This window comes from Clinocottus analis, unplaced genomic scaffold, assembly GCF_023055335.1.
Source record: "Clinocottus analis isolate CAN_PGR_092001 unplaced genomic scaffold, fCliAna1.0.p SCAF_19, whole genome shotgun sequence".
Taxonomy (NCBI): domain Eukaryota; kingdom Metazoa; phylum Chordata; class Actinopteri; order Perciformes; family Cottidae; genus Clinocottus; species Clinocottus analis.
Window position 1 is genome coordinate 10,679,825 of NW_027175920.1, and position 16,556 is coordinate 10,696,380.

Genomic DNA, 16,556 nt, shown 5'->3' on the forward strand with positions numbered 1-16,556 from the left:
TATATATATATATATATATATATATATATATATATATATATATATATATATATATATATAGATATATATATATATATCTATATATATATATAGATATATATATATCTATATATATAGATATCTATATATATATATATATATATAGATATATATCTATATCTATATCTATATATCTATATCTATATCTATATCTATATATATATCTATATATATATATATATCTATATATATATATATATCTATATATAGATATATATATCTATCTATATATAGATATAGATATATATATTTATATATATATATATATATATTTATATATATATATATATCTATATATATAGATATAGATATATATATTTATATATATATATATATATATAGATATATATATATATATATATATATGATATTGCATTGTGGGTAATCCCCTCCATCTAATGCTGACTTACGGAAAGTACATGTCTGCCACTGAGTACTCAGGCACTCGACAGTTTGACAATGTGACACCCTGAACCATCAACTACTCTGCTGGAGCGCGCCTCAAATTCAGGCCGTGTCTCCTACCGAACACTTTATGAAGTACACTGCAATTCAGTGCACTATAACACAGTGCACTAACACATGTAGTGCACTGTGTTGCTCATTAGCGCTGTATCAAATGGAACACTTACGTTAACCAATTGGCGGAAGTGACGGACGCAAATCTGTTCGCGGCACCCGCGAAAATTAAGCCGGAAGTGACGTCCGCAAATCTGCTCGCGATACCCGCGAAACTAAACCTGACAAAATGAACGCACTTCTTACCCTATTTTTGTCCCTTGTGTTCCCCTTTTTCCAACCTATGTGGAAACTGCGACACCTCCACAATCGCGGCAGGAGGATATAAATAAATTTATAAAAAGCTGGCGAAATGGCTCCTCCTCTTCCGCTACGTAGCCAAGATGGCGCCCGTTCAGTGCGAGTAGTGTCCATCGCTCTACACTACATTTTTTGACCGTTTGCAGTGCGCCATCCGGGTACTTTCAATGCACTGAATTCTGCTGGTTTTGTCAGTGTGGCGCACTAAGCACTGAAAGTCAGTGCTTGAAGTGCGCAAGTGCGCGGTAGTAGACACAGCCACTAAGTGCGGAGACTGGGATTTGGCCTTTGCTTTTAAAACTTTTATAAGCTTTTCCTTTCATGTGGTTATTATATTTTTCACTTTTGCATTCTTATGTTGTGATTTTAACAGAGCTTATGTTTTCTGAAGTTTGACTGAAACATACTTGTGCTATTAGTTGACTGTTGTTTCAAATGTTTGTTGAAACCTTGTGGAGAAAAAAAACACTATCTGAAATAATATTTTCGGCTATTTATCGCAACAAAATGTTAAAAAAAGAAATCCTCACTAAAAAGAAGAAATGTGGCCTGAGATGTACAAGCATTACCTCTTTGGTGCAGCAGAGTGTATTCAGTTGATTGAAAACATATTTAATACAGAAACATCTGAAAAGTTATGGCTACCCAAACACACACATACTCTTTTATGGTCATTGAACAGGAACTTCTTGATACTTTAGTATAAATTAGATTTTATTTACATGTTTACGTGAAACTTACACATGATGACGCTGAATTGTGAACAGGTTACAATGCAGCACATACTGTACATGAATGGACAACAATATTATTATTATTATTGTTAAATATGTGTCATAAATACTTAATAAATTAGAGGCTGGTGATTCTCTAGCGGCTGAGGATCAACTGTGGCTGAATCTGAAGCCGGGTCTTGCTGGCTAGGGCTGCCTTGCGGGTCATGGTGGTGCAGCGAGTCAGGATCTCCTCGGTTTTTGGCCTGGGTGGCACTCTGGGAGCCGTCTCACTTCCTGTGGACCTCTCAGATCCCGAACTGTCAGAGCTCGTGTTTGATCCACGGCGGTCGTACAAGCTGAGATCAGTGCTGCTCCCACTGTCACTAAACGTGGGAGAGGTGGTAGGACTGTCTGTGGGACTCGAGGATTCACTGCTTGAGGAGAAGTCTGAGGTTGAGGCGTCACTCTCCGTCGATGTTGGCGACCAGTTCTCAGAGAGGACATCCAGAGATCGGGCCTTTTGGAGACGGCCTGGCACTCTGGGCTCTGCTCTGGACTCTCCTGCAGAATTTCGTCGTGGGCTGTTTTCTTTGTTGCTGCCGGCGGGACGAGGAGCTTGAGGATCCCTGCTGGTCGCCAGGTTCAGAGTGGAACCGTGCAGCTTCCTCTGCATGCTGTAAAGGCCTGCCCGTGGGTTGTTGTATGGTTTCAGGTTCATGGAGGGGACGTAACCTGATTTGCCATTGAACCTGATGAGCCACCAGCCGTCATCAGACTTCCTCAACACTTCCACCACAGAGCCAATGGGCACAGACACCTCGTCGTCCCTCTTAGTTGAGTAACTCCTCACTGCGCAGTACAGGGCACCTAAAGGTCACAAAGAAGACAAAAAGCTCAGGAACTGCTGTACAGTTACATCTAGTCTTCATAAAAGTGAGTTTTAGTAGGAAGGAATAGATTAATGTTAACTTACAGTGGTTAAAGTCTACTTAACAGTGTTGGTTGTTTGTAATAGCTAGCCTTCATAGTAATATGAAGTAGGAGCTTCTGACAGGCATTGATTTTCACAGTAATGTCAGATGATGACTACAAGTAGCACAAACCTGTAAGCTGGAATCCAGCATCATCATCATCATCATCATCATCCTCTCCTTCCCATAACTCCAGGTACGGAGCAGGAAACCAAGCCAAAAGCTTATCCTCGTTCTCCACCAGCCACCAACCTGGAGAGCAAATAAAACATACTTTCAGCATAACAGAAATGAGTGTGTGTGTGTGTGGGTGGGGGGGGGGGGTAGCTCAAGGTTGTTGCTGATTTTCAGGAAGCAACTGCAATAAAAAGGTTTGGCACTGACCTGCAGGGTCTTTAATCAAAACATCCAGCTTCTCGTCCACAGAGACCTTAAACGGACGATTCTTGGTGTCCTTTGTCTCGTAAGCGGCCACGCAGCGGTGAGTCTGGGTGACAAACGGGTGAGTGACGCTGCCTGCATGCTGACGTGTCACATCACCGCCTCCTCCACCTGAGCCATCAGGCAGATCGTCAGACATCAGGATCATGATGCTGTGAGAGAGAGAAGTCAGTCATTTACTACCCAAGAACTTCTCTGAAACTCTCACATGACTCGACCTAAACACTGACAGGACAACCTACCTGTTCTTGGTGAAGTCTGACTGCAGGTCTTGGTCTTTGGGCGTGAAGAACTGAAATACTATGGAGCTCTGAGTCACAATTTGGTCGCACTTCAACAGCTTGTCGCAGTAGCTCTCCAGGAACTTCATGCGTTGGACGGATCGTGTGGATCCTTTCTGCTGGAGGCTGTTCCTCCTGGCCTGCCCTGGAGAGAGGAGAGGAAACAGTTTCAGGATTAATACCAGACTTGCTGAGAAGATAAATATAAGAACTATATATTTAAATCATTTTCATGACAATTAAATAGATGTCATTTCCATGGTATTTTCTGACTGCAGATATTAAACTGATTTGTGTGCTATTCCTCTAATTAATGTCTGCACATACACAAATGTTTATAGGAGACCATTTAAATACAAGTTGTAACACATCATTGAAATAATCTTACCTTTAAATTTGGGGATCACTCTGTCGTTTTTCTTGAAAGGGTTCATGTGAGGAAACCTCTTTTTCAGCAGCATCTGTTTGGAAGAAAATAACATTTTAATTATGTATTCTACAATATAAAAAGCAGACTTCATACACTAAGTTGAAGGTTTTTAGGTCTTACATGAAATTTCTTGAAATCCTTGAAGGACCTGTAGACGATAACTTCATTCTCGTCAGACCACAACACAGATATCATGAACATCTGTGGAGAGAGAATAAAAAAGATTTGAGAAACGTTTCACACAAACCCAAATACAGCAGAGATATTTAACACCTCACATAGATAACGATTGAGGTCTTAACTCACCTTCAGTTTTGGTGTGTCCCTGTGCACGGCTCCGGTGATGCGAGCACTGATTACAAAGCGTTGTTCACCAGCCATCGTCCACTTGTTTGTGTCTGAGCTCTCAGGATGAAAAGCTGCTTTCTTGACCTTCAGTCTCCAGCTGCTCTGCCTCTGCTGCTCTGCCAGATCAGAGCATCTGCTGTGGTTTATATGCGCTTCACATCACAGAGGCGGAGTGAACGTGCAGAGGCGTGGTCAGTGCTGATGGAGCTTCTGGGAATCAAATTTGGCAACAATGTGAGAGATCATGTTTTTTTAAGCGGGAATTTTACATGAAAACATGTTGACCTAGTTTCATTTTGAAACTGCACGTTCAGACGTGTCACTTGGCACCACAGAATACTATGACATGAATGATGACACTAGCTCATGCAACTGCAGCATCTTCTTTTTGCTTTATAAGTCATTGCAATCTTTTTTCTTAATATGACAATAAATAGATGCTTTTTTAATCCCCTTGGAGATATTATTCCCCACATTTTTCCTGAGTGATCGTAGTTTCAGAAGGAGCTCTCTCCCCATGAGCTACAGCTGCTCTTTCATCACCATTCAAGTGCAACACGGAACAAAACGTTCATTTTTCAGACTAATAATCATGAGATATTCTCTGTATTCTTTAAAAGTGACATTATTGTCATGAAGAAATATGTGATGTGTTACTGAGAGAAAGACAGAAACGACTGACATGATTTATGAATCAAAGGTGCTGCTGCTTTAAAAAAAAACACCCTCTGATGCAACTGACGGGAAACTTTACGATCACCAAACCAGTTCTTTGTTATAATAATGTGTGTGTGTGTGTGTGTGTGTGTGTGTGTGTGTGTGTGTGTCAGTGACCGGGAATCGTCAAGAAGTGGCACGAGATGTACTTTGAGTCAGTGATGTCACAGATCACTCAGGACACTACCATCACTTTTATGTTTGGTCAGAAACTTTCCCAACGTCTATATTTGGTTCCACGCTGTTTTCTTTGTGGGAAACAATATCTGAGGAGAAGTAAAGTACATGATGACCACAAACACTGGAAAAGTTTATATTTCTATAGAACGTTTCCTTTTCAAGATTCTGTGTTCAGATGTTTAAGAGCAGGTAAGAAAAATGTTCCCACAATTATTCTGCCTCACTTTTGATGAGATTATTGTGGAAGTTCAGTGTATTTTCATTTTTAATGGGAAAGCAAAATATTAGGAAATACATTGAAGGAAATCTTAACAAGATGCTGCTCCACTAAAATCACTTCTCATAGGTTGTAGATATTGTTACTGTAGGAACTGTTTTTCATCCTGTAACTTGACAAATGTCTTCATTGAAACAGGACTACGACATTGAAGATAGTTCTATTGTTCAAGTTATTTCACAACAAGTAGATGAATACTGCTTTAGGTGAGGGGGAATGTTTCAGGAAGGAGACAGAAGGAAAAAGCAAGCATGATGTAACTTCCAAAACTTAAGTACATATTAGATCCATTGTAGCAGATTTTTCTGTCTCCTGGAGTACATGCTGTCCAGTTATTGCTGCCAACATCAAACTCATGAGTAAAATATGTGGAGGCATACTATTTTATTAACCTCGCTGGCTCATGTTCAACAATGGACTGATGTAAGAATGTGACACACATTTAGTTTGCATCCTCTCCACCTGTTTGTAGGGTTTTTTACTCCATTCAATTCATTTTTTCCCCCATAACTCCAGGACATGCAGGTACAAATAAGAAAACTGTACCCCTCACTCTCAACGAGGCTGTGATGGAATGGTGAAACAAAAATGACGTGATGTCCTGACTTTTCCCTAACCGGCCGACAATATGACATTGGCAACCAAGAACTACAAGCAGTGAAACTGTCCCTGAAAGAGGAACATCACTAGCTAAAGGGTATAAAACTCCCATTCCTGGTTTGGACTGACGGCAGGAACCTGAAGTACATCCGCGCAGCCTAGAGACTAATTCTCTTACAGCCACGGGTCCTGAAATGTCACGCCTAATGGCCTTTCCTCACAGATCCAGAGGGAGGAGGAACCTACCTCGGGCTTCTCGTCCATCCTTCCTGATTCCTGTCAAGTCGTTGTCCTCACCTAGGAGATTAAAAAATCAGCGAAAGGTCCCAGTGTGTGTCATCTTAACCGCCTGTTTGTCGTGCTGGGGTTCACAGTCTGTCTGCTGGTTTCCACCCCAAATATGGAAGTCAAACTAAGAGGAAGAACCAGTCGATGGAAATGACGCTCTGCTGCTTGGTCCCCTGGAATCAAGCTAACAACACCCTGACCAGGTTTGCCACAGGTCACCCTTTCCGGTACGCATATGGTTTCCAGCCTCCACTGTGCCCCGCATTTAAGGTTTCTTGCTCTTCAGTCCAGATCGTCGTCCACCGCTGCTGCCAACCTTGGTCCATTTTGCCGACACCGCACTCCGGCTCTCCATCTACCAGGTGGGTCAGAGGGTGCAGCTGTCGCCCGGGACCTACTCTTGCGGGTTGAGTAGAAACTGGACCCAAGATTCATCGGGCCCTTCGAGATCGAAAGGATTATTAACAAAGCGGCAGTGAGACTCAAACTCCCGAGATCGTTGTGCAGCCACTCTATGTTCCACATATACAAGTTCAAACCCGTCCTGCAGACTCCCTGGGCTGCTCCTCTCGTCTCATTGAAGGAAGCCCGGTCAAGTTGGTTCATTGCCTACTTTGCTCCCGTCGCTGGGGTCGAGGTCTTCAGTGCCTTGTGAACTGGGAGAAGAGACAATGGGTTTCATCGACAGCACCCGGACCAGTCTTCCAGTACTAAAGTGTTTGCAGGGGACACACTTGTTTGGAAAATGAGGGTCTTTCCTCTGGTCCTGAGGAAGTCTAGCTCCAGATCCCTCCGCCCACCCAACTGTGAACTCTGACTGCGGCCTCGGAGTACTTCTAATCTGGAAAAAAGCTTTGTTCAATATTCGGTTAGCTGTCCCGTCTTTTTTTATTTATTTTAACATGAACCATTGAGCGGTTTTATTTTACATCCTTTAGCAACATCTAGTGGCGCTTGTGGATAGCTGCCCTGAAGAGGACGTTACCTTAATGAACCGTATGATCAGTCATCATACTGGGTATGGTTTAAAGCTTGCTAACTGTGTTTCTGCCTCTTTACTTCTCTGGGAGTGTAAGAGATGAGGACATACACTACTTTTGAGTGTGGGATCATTTTTAAATATTCAATCATAGTTGTTTTTTTTGTTTACTGGCAGATGGCAATGTCGTGGCAAGGGAAAGCAGACGAGAGAAAATTACGCAGGGATGGAGCTTCAGGCCAGAGCAGTGGGACAACCTGGGGCTTGGGGTCATCCACCTCCACCACAAATTCTGGGTCTGGGACTTTGAGAATTAGTGCTGAGGTGAACCTGGACTCAAGGTCCTGAAAGGCTTCCTTGACTGCAGAAGTCCAAAGGAAGGGAATCTTGCAGATGAGGGCAGTGCATGGGGAAGCAACCAAGCTGTAATCCCTGATGGACCTCTTATAGAAGTTGATGAACCCCAGGAAACATTGGAGCTGCTTGTGGGAATTTGGGACAGACTAGGTAGTGACAGCAACCTCCACAGGGTCCATTTTGTTGCTGCCATGGGAAATTAAGTATCCCAGGAATGAAACTGTGAAAGTGTAGAAGTCACTCCGCCTTCACAAAAAAAGAGTTCTCCAGTATGCATTGAAGTACAGATTGGGCGTGGTGCTTGTGTTTCTATTGGTTCATGGAAAAGTTGAGGATATCATCGAGGTACACAAATACGTGCCGGTTCAACACATCCCGGAGCATGTTGTTCACCAGGATCTGGCAGATGGCAGAGGCATTGGTTCAGCCAAAAGACATCACCAGGTGGTGCCGTGACACCAACCCCCCCCCCCCCCCCCCACCCCCCAAAGAACTTGTAATACAGTCAATGTAAGGGTAGTGTTGACGCAGCCAGGAGTAGACAAACATAATATTGAAGACAGCTTCCACGCAAAAGACACAATAGACAAACTTAGATTAGCTCTTGTGGAGAAATCCACTCGGTGGATTGCCAAGGACAGAAACCAGAGGCTATTCTCGTGGTCAGGCGCACGAGGCTATTGCGACTTACTAAATAGAAAACGTGTCCACCCTGTTCAGTGGGATTTTGTGCTTGTAGTCCAGCAGGTGAGTACCATTAAGTAAGGGGCAGAAGGAAGGAAAGAATCTCGTGGTCGGGGACAGAAGACTGAGTTGTTTACCAAATCCTAACCAGTAGGGTCAGCAACAGGAAAACAGTCTGAGCGAAAATGAGGGACTCTTTTGCTCTTTATCCCCATAATATCGGAAAGAAATCCTCACAAAAAAGTAAAATTTGGCCAGAGATGTACAGAGTAATGATAGCTAGCCAAATACACACCTACTCTTCTCTTCTCTATTAATTGAACAGGAACCTCTTGATACTTTAGTATGAATTGTATTTTATTTACATGTTTATATGCAACGTATTATGATACTGCATTGTGAACAGATTATGATGCAGGACATACTGTACATGAATGGGCAACAATACAAATAATCATACAATAAGCAACAAAACAATCAAAATATAATAAACTGGTGATCCTTTCCCATCTGCTGACAGCTTGTTTGACACATTTCAACACATTTGTTTGTGGATCAAGAAACCTTCACACTGGAGTTCACTCTATTCATTGAGCTTTTCTCTGCTGAAGTATAGTTTAGTGTGCACTATAACAATTTAAAACTTAAAGGAACCCTTAAGTGGCTTTAAAGCTAACCAGAATATTTGCTTTACTTTGGCAAGACAATGTCACATTCATGTTCTTGTTCCTGCTTCTTCTGATGCTTATTGTTATTATGGTATGTTGTGGTCTTCAACATATTACATTACATTTATTTATCTTGTCAAGGTTATGATCTCTTCAATTTCTGGTGTGGCAAGAAACTTAAATGGAGATATAAACAATGCTGTACAAAATATTCTTGACCGACAGACCCAATGGGGTCAAAGAGGTTCATTATTTCACAGAAATAAGAGGCTGAATCTAAAGCTGGGTCTTGGTGGTCAAGCCTGCCTTGCGGGCCATGGTTGTGCAGCGGGCCAGAATATCATTGGTTTTTGGCCTAGTTTGCACCCTGGGAGCCGTCTCACTTCCTGTGGAGCTCACATATCCAGAGCTGTCAGAGCTAGTGTTTGATTCACGGCGGTCAAAGAAGCTGAGATCAATGCTGCTCCCACTGTCACTGACACCAGGCTGGAAAGAGGCTGTGGGACTGCCTGTGGTACTTGTTGATTCACTGCTTGAGGAGTAGTCTGAGAAGTTGCTCTTGGTGCTTGTTTTTCTCTCGGTGCTTGTGTTGCTCAAGCTGGGTACACGGCCGTTTGAGGTTGAGGCGTCACTCTCCCTCAGTGTTGGCGACCAGTTCTCAGAGAGGACATCCAGAGATCTTGCCTTTTGGAAACGGCCTGGCACTCTGGACTCTCCTGCAGAATCCCATTGTGAGCTGTTTTCCTTGTTGGTGCCGGGTTTACGAGGAGCCTGAGATTTCCGGCTGGTTGCCAGGTTCAGAGTGGAACCGTGCAGCTTTCTCTGCATGCTGTAAAGGCCTGCCAGTAGGTTGTTGTATGGTTTCAGGTTCATGGAGGGGACGTAACCTGATTTGCCATTGAACCTGATGAGCCACCAGCCGTCATCAGACTTCCTCAGCACTTCCACCACAGAGCCAATGGGCACAGACACCTCGTCGTCCCTCTTAGCTGAGTAACTCCTCACTGCGCAGTACAGGGCACCTAAAGGTCACAAACAAGACAACAAGCTCAGGAACTGCTGTACAGTTACATCTAGTCTTCATAAAAGTGAGTTTTAGTAGAAAGGAATTGACACATGTTAATTTACAGTGGTTAAAGACAATATACGTGTTAATTGTTTGTAACGTGTAGTCTTCATAGAAATAAAAGGTAGGTGCTTCTGCCATGCATTGATTTTCACAGTAATGTCAGATGATGTCACTCCAACACCAGGCTTTCAGAGGTTCAGTGAGTTTAGTCATCAAGCTTGTTCAATGAGACCAGTTCTTACATTCATTCTTGCTCATTGAAATTACTTGTGAAGACAAGTAACACAAACCTGGAAACTGGAATCCATCATCATCATCATCATCATCATCGTCCTCTCCTTCCCATAACTCCAGGTAGGGAGCAGGAAACCAAGCCAAAATCTTATCCTTGTTCTCCACCAGCCACCAACCTGGAGAGCAAATAAAACATACTTTCAGCATAACAGAAATGAGTGTGTGTGGGTGGGGGGGGGGGGGGGGCAGCTCAAGGTTTTTCATGATTTTCAGGAAGCAACTGCAATAAAAAGGTTTGGCACTGACCTGCAGGGTCTTTAATCAAAACATCCAGCTTCTCGTCCACAGAGACCTTAAACGGACGATTCTTGCCGTCCTTTGTCTCAAAATCGGCCACACAGCGGTAAGCCTGGGTGACAAACGTGTGAGTGACGCTGCATGCATGCTGACGTGTGTCATCACCGCCTCCTCCACCTGAGCCATCAGGCAGATCGTCAGACATCAGGATCATGATGCTGTGAGAGAGAGAAGTCAGTCATTTACTACCCAAGAACTTCTATGAAACTCTCACATGACTCGACCTAAACACTGACAGGACAACCTACCTGTTCTTGGTGAAGTCCGGCTGCAGGTCTTGGTCTTTGGGCGTGAAGAACTGAAATACTATGGAGCTCTGAGTCACAATTTGGTCGCACTTGAACAGCTGGTCGCAGTAGCTCTCCAGGAACTTCATGCGTTGGACGGATCGATTGGATCCTTTCTGCTGGAGGCTGTTCCTCCTGGCCTGCCCTGGAGAGAGGAGAGGAAACAGTTTCAGGATTGCAGAGAATTAGATGAACCACATTTTTAAAGCATTTTCTTAAGGAATAGCTGGATGTCATTTCCATTGCATTTTCTAAATGCTTTTATTGTTTTAACAACTTTTAAAAATGTCTTTTTAAAGTTTCTATTGGTAGCCATTGCATTATCCGTGGTCGACACAGCTCTAGCTAACCATTGTCAACTCTGGTGTAAACCAAGTAGGTGTTTGAAGTGTCAGTAAATACTTGTTGTATGAAGACGCAGAGGATAAAGACATAGAAGCCATTTGTCTTCGGGGTTGGCTGAGTTTAATATTGATTTGTGAATATGTGTTTACCTTCCATACCTGTGCGCATATCTACTCGTAGATACTAAAGGCCTTGTACACGTTCTCCCATTTTCCGGAAATCGCTATCTATCTATATTATCTATCCCGCCCGTTCCACACAAACCCAGCACCTCGTCACAGGGGATCTCTGGAACTGGCAAGAGGCAGATTTAATTTATGGCTTTACTATCCAGAAATCACTGCACTTCCTGTCTCTCACTGAGACGTGGATCACACCAGACAACACATCTACCCCTGCTGCTTTCTCCTCTGTCTTCTCCTTTAGCCATACACCCAGACTCATTGGCCGAGGTGGTGTCACAGGTTTACTAACTCAGTGCAGTACAGCATTTCCAGCTATATGTTAACGGATTTAGAGATTTCAAGTCTCACCGAGAAAATATTCTATGGTTTGCCAGAGGTCTACACGCAGAAGAGGATGCCTGTAAGCACTGATCACCTCATCAAAGAAGAGGAGTTGGCAAAGTGGCCATACTTGGATGGTGTTAGCGTTCCTATCAAATTAAAGCTGATGTGGAGTTGTTGATAGGTACTAATGCCTCTAAGATGCCGTGTAGAATAATCTACAGCCATGGAAATGGACCGTATGCCATTAAGACCTTGTTGGGGTGGGTTATAAATGGTTTCCTTCAAGGATGCAGTGACTACTCAGAGACCTAAAGGCCTAGCCAGACAGGAAAGGACTGGTGTGGTCTGCACGACTGCAAACAAAGACTAGCACGCTGGATAGGCCAGTGAGCAAACTGTGCCTTCTACCAGAAGCTGACACATAAGTGACTTCTTACCCATAGGGGGATTTTTGGGGTTTTGTTTATTCATTAGTTCATTTTTTTCTGGGTTTATCGGCTCCATTTGATAAAAGTTGTATTGATTTGTTTATGCCCTCCCTTCTGCCATTAATAATTAGGGGCCGGTGTGTTGGAGCCACAGGGTGAATTAGGACATGCAGTTCCTGTATTTGAACACAGGATGGCACATTCAGTTCAAAAAACATAGGTAAGTGCCTGCTAATGGAAACAGGTGTGGGTGGATGGGAAGCACAATAGTTTTTGACCGTGCTCGTGTCAACGTTAACCAGTTTGTGGTATCTTGTGTTGTGCTGCAACATGTAAGATCAATCTATTTCAAGTGTATTGAACATTTCAGATGTATGCTATGGTGTCACAGAACAGAATAAATGTCGCGAAAAATATAGTGGCATAACACGCGTCCGAACATGTTCTCCCGTTCGCCCCCTAGTGGCTCTAATACTTACATTGGTTAAGGTTAAAGCCACTACACCCCCTGTGTCCTTCTCCTTCCACCCTTCTAGCAAGCCACTTTGTCGACTCCTTTACAAAAAGATAGATGACATACGCTCCTCATTTACTCATCCATCTTCTATAACTACACTTCCATTAACTTCATCTTCTTCCCTGTCACTTTCCTCTTTCACCACCTTGTCTCCCAATCAAGTTCTTATCTTTGTAACCTTTGCCCGCCCAACTACCTGCCCCCTTAACCACATCCCATCTCACATTCTCCAGCCGATTACTCCTGACCTTCTCCCCTTTCTCATCCATCTTATTAGCACCTCCCTCTCAACGGGCTGTTTCGCTAACTGCCCGAAGACAGCAAGAGTTAACCCTCTCCTGAAGAAACCCAGCCTCAACCCGTCTGAAGTCAACAACTACAGAGCTGTTTCTCTCTTTCCCTTTCTTTCCAAAACTCTGGAGCAAGCTATGTTCAACCAAGTCTCCTCCTTTCTCCACCAGAACAACCTTCTTGAGCCTCATCAGTCTGGGTTCAAGGCAGGCCATTCAACAGAGACTGCCCTCCTTGCTGTGTCTGAGCAACTTCACACAGCTGGAGCAGCCTCTCTCTCCTCTGTCCTTATCCTTGTAGACCTCTCTGCTGCATCCGACACAGTGAACCACCAGATCCTTATTTCCTTCCTCCAGGACCTGGCTATCTCTGCCTCTGCGCTCTCCCTTTTCTCATCCTACCTCAACGACCACACTTACCGGGTAACTTAGAGATAATCTGTGTCTGAACCTTGTGCGAGCACAAATGAGGTCCCTCAAGGCTCCGTCCTGAGTCCTCTCCTCTTCTCACTGTACACCAACTCTCTCAGATCTCAGATGTGCTTTAAAACATTGCGTAGCATGCTGCGAACAGATTGCGTCCAGTTTACATCCAGGACATGTTAAAACTTTACACCCCAGCCCCTGGCAATCGGCTTGTAGCTCTGTCTCTGCGAGCTAAACACTTAACAAAGTCATGACTGTTTGCTTTCCTGGCTCCTAAATGATGGAACAAGCTTCCCCTTAACATCAGAAACAACAGAAAATGTCTTCCACCGCAAACTAAAAACACATCTTTTCCGACTATCCCTTCAATAAAGAAAGCAGCGCATTAGTAGCACTTAAAGCCGTAGTTCTCAACTGGTCTGGGTGCGGGACCCACCATCACCCCTTGATGACAAGTCACGACCCAATTCAAGGAAAATGTTCAACTTCTCAACCTAACATAGTACAGAATATCATAGTATGCCAACAAGAAAAAAACAAGTTCCCCTTCCATTAAACAACAAAAAGTGCATCTTAAGGACACAAGGCAGTACAATACACATAGCAATTCAGTAACTTCAGCCTTTTTTAAACAGACTTAACAGCTTTCATGCACAATCATGAAATAAAAAAAGTCCAACTCCCCTTTAAAGTAAGAAATCCCCTTTAAAATAAAAGCACAGCACTTTTTTCTTCGAAGATTTTTCCAGCATGGACCTATAACCTGCGACCCACTTATGGGTTGCGACCCACCAGTTGAAAATCACTGACTTAAGAACACTAGCTTTTTTTATTGTACTTTCTTAATTCTTGAGTTTGTACACATGGTTGAATACACCTATTGTAAGTCGCTTTGGATAAAAGCATCGGCTAAATAAAATATCATGTAATGTAACTAATGACACAACAGTAATGCAGAGTAAAGGATTCTCTATGGATACAGCAGTGCACCGCGAAGGAAGAGCTAAATAAACCACGATTGTACAGATTTTAAACTGATTTGTGTGCTATTCCTCTAATTAATGTCTGCACATACACAATTGTTTATAGAAGACCATTTAAATACAACTTGTAACACAGCGTTTAAATAATCTTACCTTTAAATTTGGGGATCGCTCTGTCGTTTTTCCTAAAAGTGTTCATGTGAGGGAACCTCTTTTTCAGGAGCATCTGTTTGGAAGAAAAACACTTTTTAATGAATTAATTATTATTCCTACATTTATTCCTACAATATAAAAAGCAGACTGATTACAGCAAGTTGGAGGTTTTCAGGTCTTACATGAAATTTCTTGAAATCCTTGAAGGATCTGTAGACGATAACTTCATTCTTGTCAGACCACAACACAGATATCTTGAACATCTGTGGAGAGAGAATAATAAAGATTTGAGAAACTTTTCACACAAACCCAAATACAGCAGAGATATTTAACACCTCACATAGATAACGATTGAGGTCTTAACTCACCTTCAGTTTTGGTGTGTCCCTGTGCAGGGATCCGATGATGCGAGCACTGATTACAAAGCGTTGTTCACCAGCCATCGTCCACTTGTTTGTGTCTGAGCTCTCAGGATGAAAAGCTGCTTTCTTGACCTTCAGTCTCCAGCTGCTCTGCCTCTGCTGCTCTGCCAGATCAGAGAGTCTGCTGTGGTTTATATACGCTTCACATAACAAGAAAGACAGGAATGGTTTAGATAATTGATGAATCACACACGTGCTCTTTGAGAAAATAAACCCTTCAATTACACGATTTACAATTACCAAACCAATCATTTGTTCTTTGAGTGTGTGTGTGTGTGTGTGTGTGTGTGTGTGTGTGTGTGTGTGTTTTTCACACAATGACCTGGAATCGTCAGAAAGTGGCACAAGATGTACTTTCAGTCGGCCAGTATCAGATCACTCTGTACCATAAACATTCTCATTGTTTATTTTTGGTGCCACGCTCTATTTCTTTTCATGTGAAACAATGTATGAAAAGATGCCGCACTACTAAAATGATATCTTATAGGTTATAGATATTGTTTCTGTAGAAAAGGCATAAGAGGTAAAATAACAGTAATGGTGGCTCTATTCAAGTGTCCCAGTAGGACAGTAGGAGTCGGCATGAACAATAGCAGGAACCAAATGTGTTCATTGAAAATGTGTTATATCATTGTAAATATTTCAATAAGAAAAGTATTAATACATGTTTTTTTCACAAAAAGGAGGTAAATACAGCTTTAGAAATGAAGGGACTGTGTAACATAGCCATCATCAATAATAATAAAACTCAATATTACGATAATAAATAATACTTTAAATTTGAAAAATCTATAGTGACTTAAGGGTATAAGTATAAGTAAAGGCAAATATGCAAACGCCATCCTTTGTTTGTTGTTTCTTTACAGCCCCAGTAGGTCAGGTACAACTAATGAGGCTGGTGTCACTTCCAACACTTAAGCACATAATAGCTTCACTGTCGCTTGTTTTTTTCTGTCACCTGGAGTACATGCCGTCCAGTAACGCACCGCAGACATCAGACTCATGAGTAAAATATGTGGAGGCAAACAGTTAGATTTACGTCATTGACTTAGCCTACTGTTAACTCAGACTGCTCAGGAAACTGAATGATCTATTTACAATACACAGTTATTTATACAAAATAATTACTTTGTATTTTTAAAAGTCAGTAGGAGGGATTTTAAAATCTATCTGCAGTTTTTAAATATGTCAAAGCTCATTTCCTCTTCAAGGATGCTGTGACAAATTATGTATCTAAGTTTTGTCTCATCTGCATTATCTCATCACGTTACACTTGTGTCTTTGCCAAAATAGCACGGCCCATTTCCAACTGGAACAAAATGCATCTCAACAGCTGAAAAAAGACACAACATGAATAAAAGTAAAGGTTGTTATTATTGTTATGTACATTTGGCTATTTTTTTTCCCATGAAAAAATACTTAATACAAAATCATCACCAAAAACCAAAATTATTCAGCTGATAATTAAAAACAAAACACCTGAAAGGTTACGTCTCCCAAAATACACCCCTACTCTTCTCTTCTATATATATTGAACATGAACTTATTGATACTTAAGTATAATTAGATTTTATTGACGTGTTTACAGAAAACTTACACATGATGAAGCTGCATTGTTAACAGGTTACAATGCAGCACATCCTGTACATGAATGGACAACAATACAAATAATCATACAATAGGCAACACAAAAAAGTAAGAACATGTTCTGCAGAAAACTGGTAATCTTTTTCCTGTCTGC

The 16,556-nt window shown here is 42.2% G+C and overlaps 2 protein-coding genes across 2 annotated transcripts; both read right to left on the reverse strand.

Annotated features, from left to right (window-relative positions):
• Positions 1 to 1,701: 1,701 nt before the first annotated feature.
• LOC137789916 (NADPH oxidase organizer 1-like) lies at positions 1,702 to 4,067 on the reverse strand. Its single transcript, XM_068583790.1, has 7 exons — positions 4,004 to 4,067; positions 3,818 to 3,898; positions 3,656 to 3,728; positions 3,229 to 3,412; positions 2,930 to 3,138; positions 2,678 to 2,797; positions 1,702 to 2,441 (listed from the first exon to the last, which is right to left on the reverse strand). The coding sequence occupies exons 2-7, from the start codon at positions 3,896 to 3,898 to the stop codon at positions 1,729 to 1,731; spliced, it is 1,380 nt and encodes a 459-aa protein (XP_068439891.1). The 5' UTR covers positions 4,004 to 4,067; the 3' UTR covers positions 1,702 to 1,728.
• A 5,004-nt stretch (positions 4,068 to 9,071) lies between these two features.
• On the reverse strand, positions 9,072 to 14,836 carry LOC137789730 (NADPH oxidase organizer 1-like). The gene is made up of 7 exons (XM_068583496.1): positions 14,762 to 14,836; positions 14,576 to 14,656; positions 14,394 to 14,466; positions 10,704 to 10,887; positions 10,405 to 10,613; positions 10,155 to 10,274; positions 9,072 to 9,817 (listed from the first exon to the last, which is right to left on the reverse strand). Exons 1-7 carry the CDS (start codon positions 14,834 to 14,836, stop codon positions 9,072 to 9,074), a joined length of 1,488 nt encoding a protein of 495 aa, XP_068439597.1.
• Between the last annotated feature and the right edge of the window lie 1,720 nt (positions 14,837 to 16,556).

Bases quoted from the DNA above. Each gene is read 5' to 3' on its own strand.
- LOC137789916 (XM_068583790.1), bottom strand. From the start codon at position 3,898: ATGTTCATGATATCTGTGTTGTGGTCTGACGAGAATGAAGTTATCGTC. The intron at 3,729-3,817 runs GTAAGACCTAAA...TCTTCCAAACAG, and splicing joins AGGATTTCAAGAAATTTCAT to ATGCTGCTGAAAAAGAGGTT. The intron at 2,442-2,677 runs GTTTGTGCTACT...TGTGACCTTTAG, and splicing joins TGCTGGATTCCAGCTTACAG to GTGCCCTGTACTGCGCAGTG.
- LOC137789730 (XM_068583496.1), bottom strand. From the start codon at position 14,836: ATGGCTGGTGAACAACGCTTTGTAATCAGTGCTCGCATCATCGGATCC. The intron at 14,467-14,575 runs GTAAGACCTGAA...TCTTCCAAACAG, and splicing joins AGGATTTCAAGAAATTTCAT to ATGCTCCTGAAAAAGAGGTT. The intron at 10,275-10,404 runs GTCAGTGCCAAA...TTTGCTCTCCAG, and splicing joins TTTGATTAAAGACCCTGCAG to GTTGGTGGCTGGTGGAGAAC.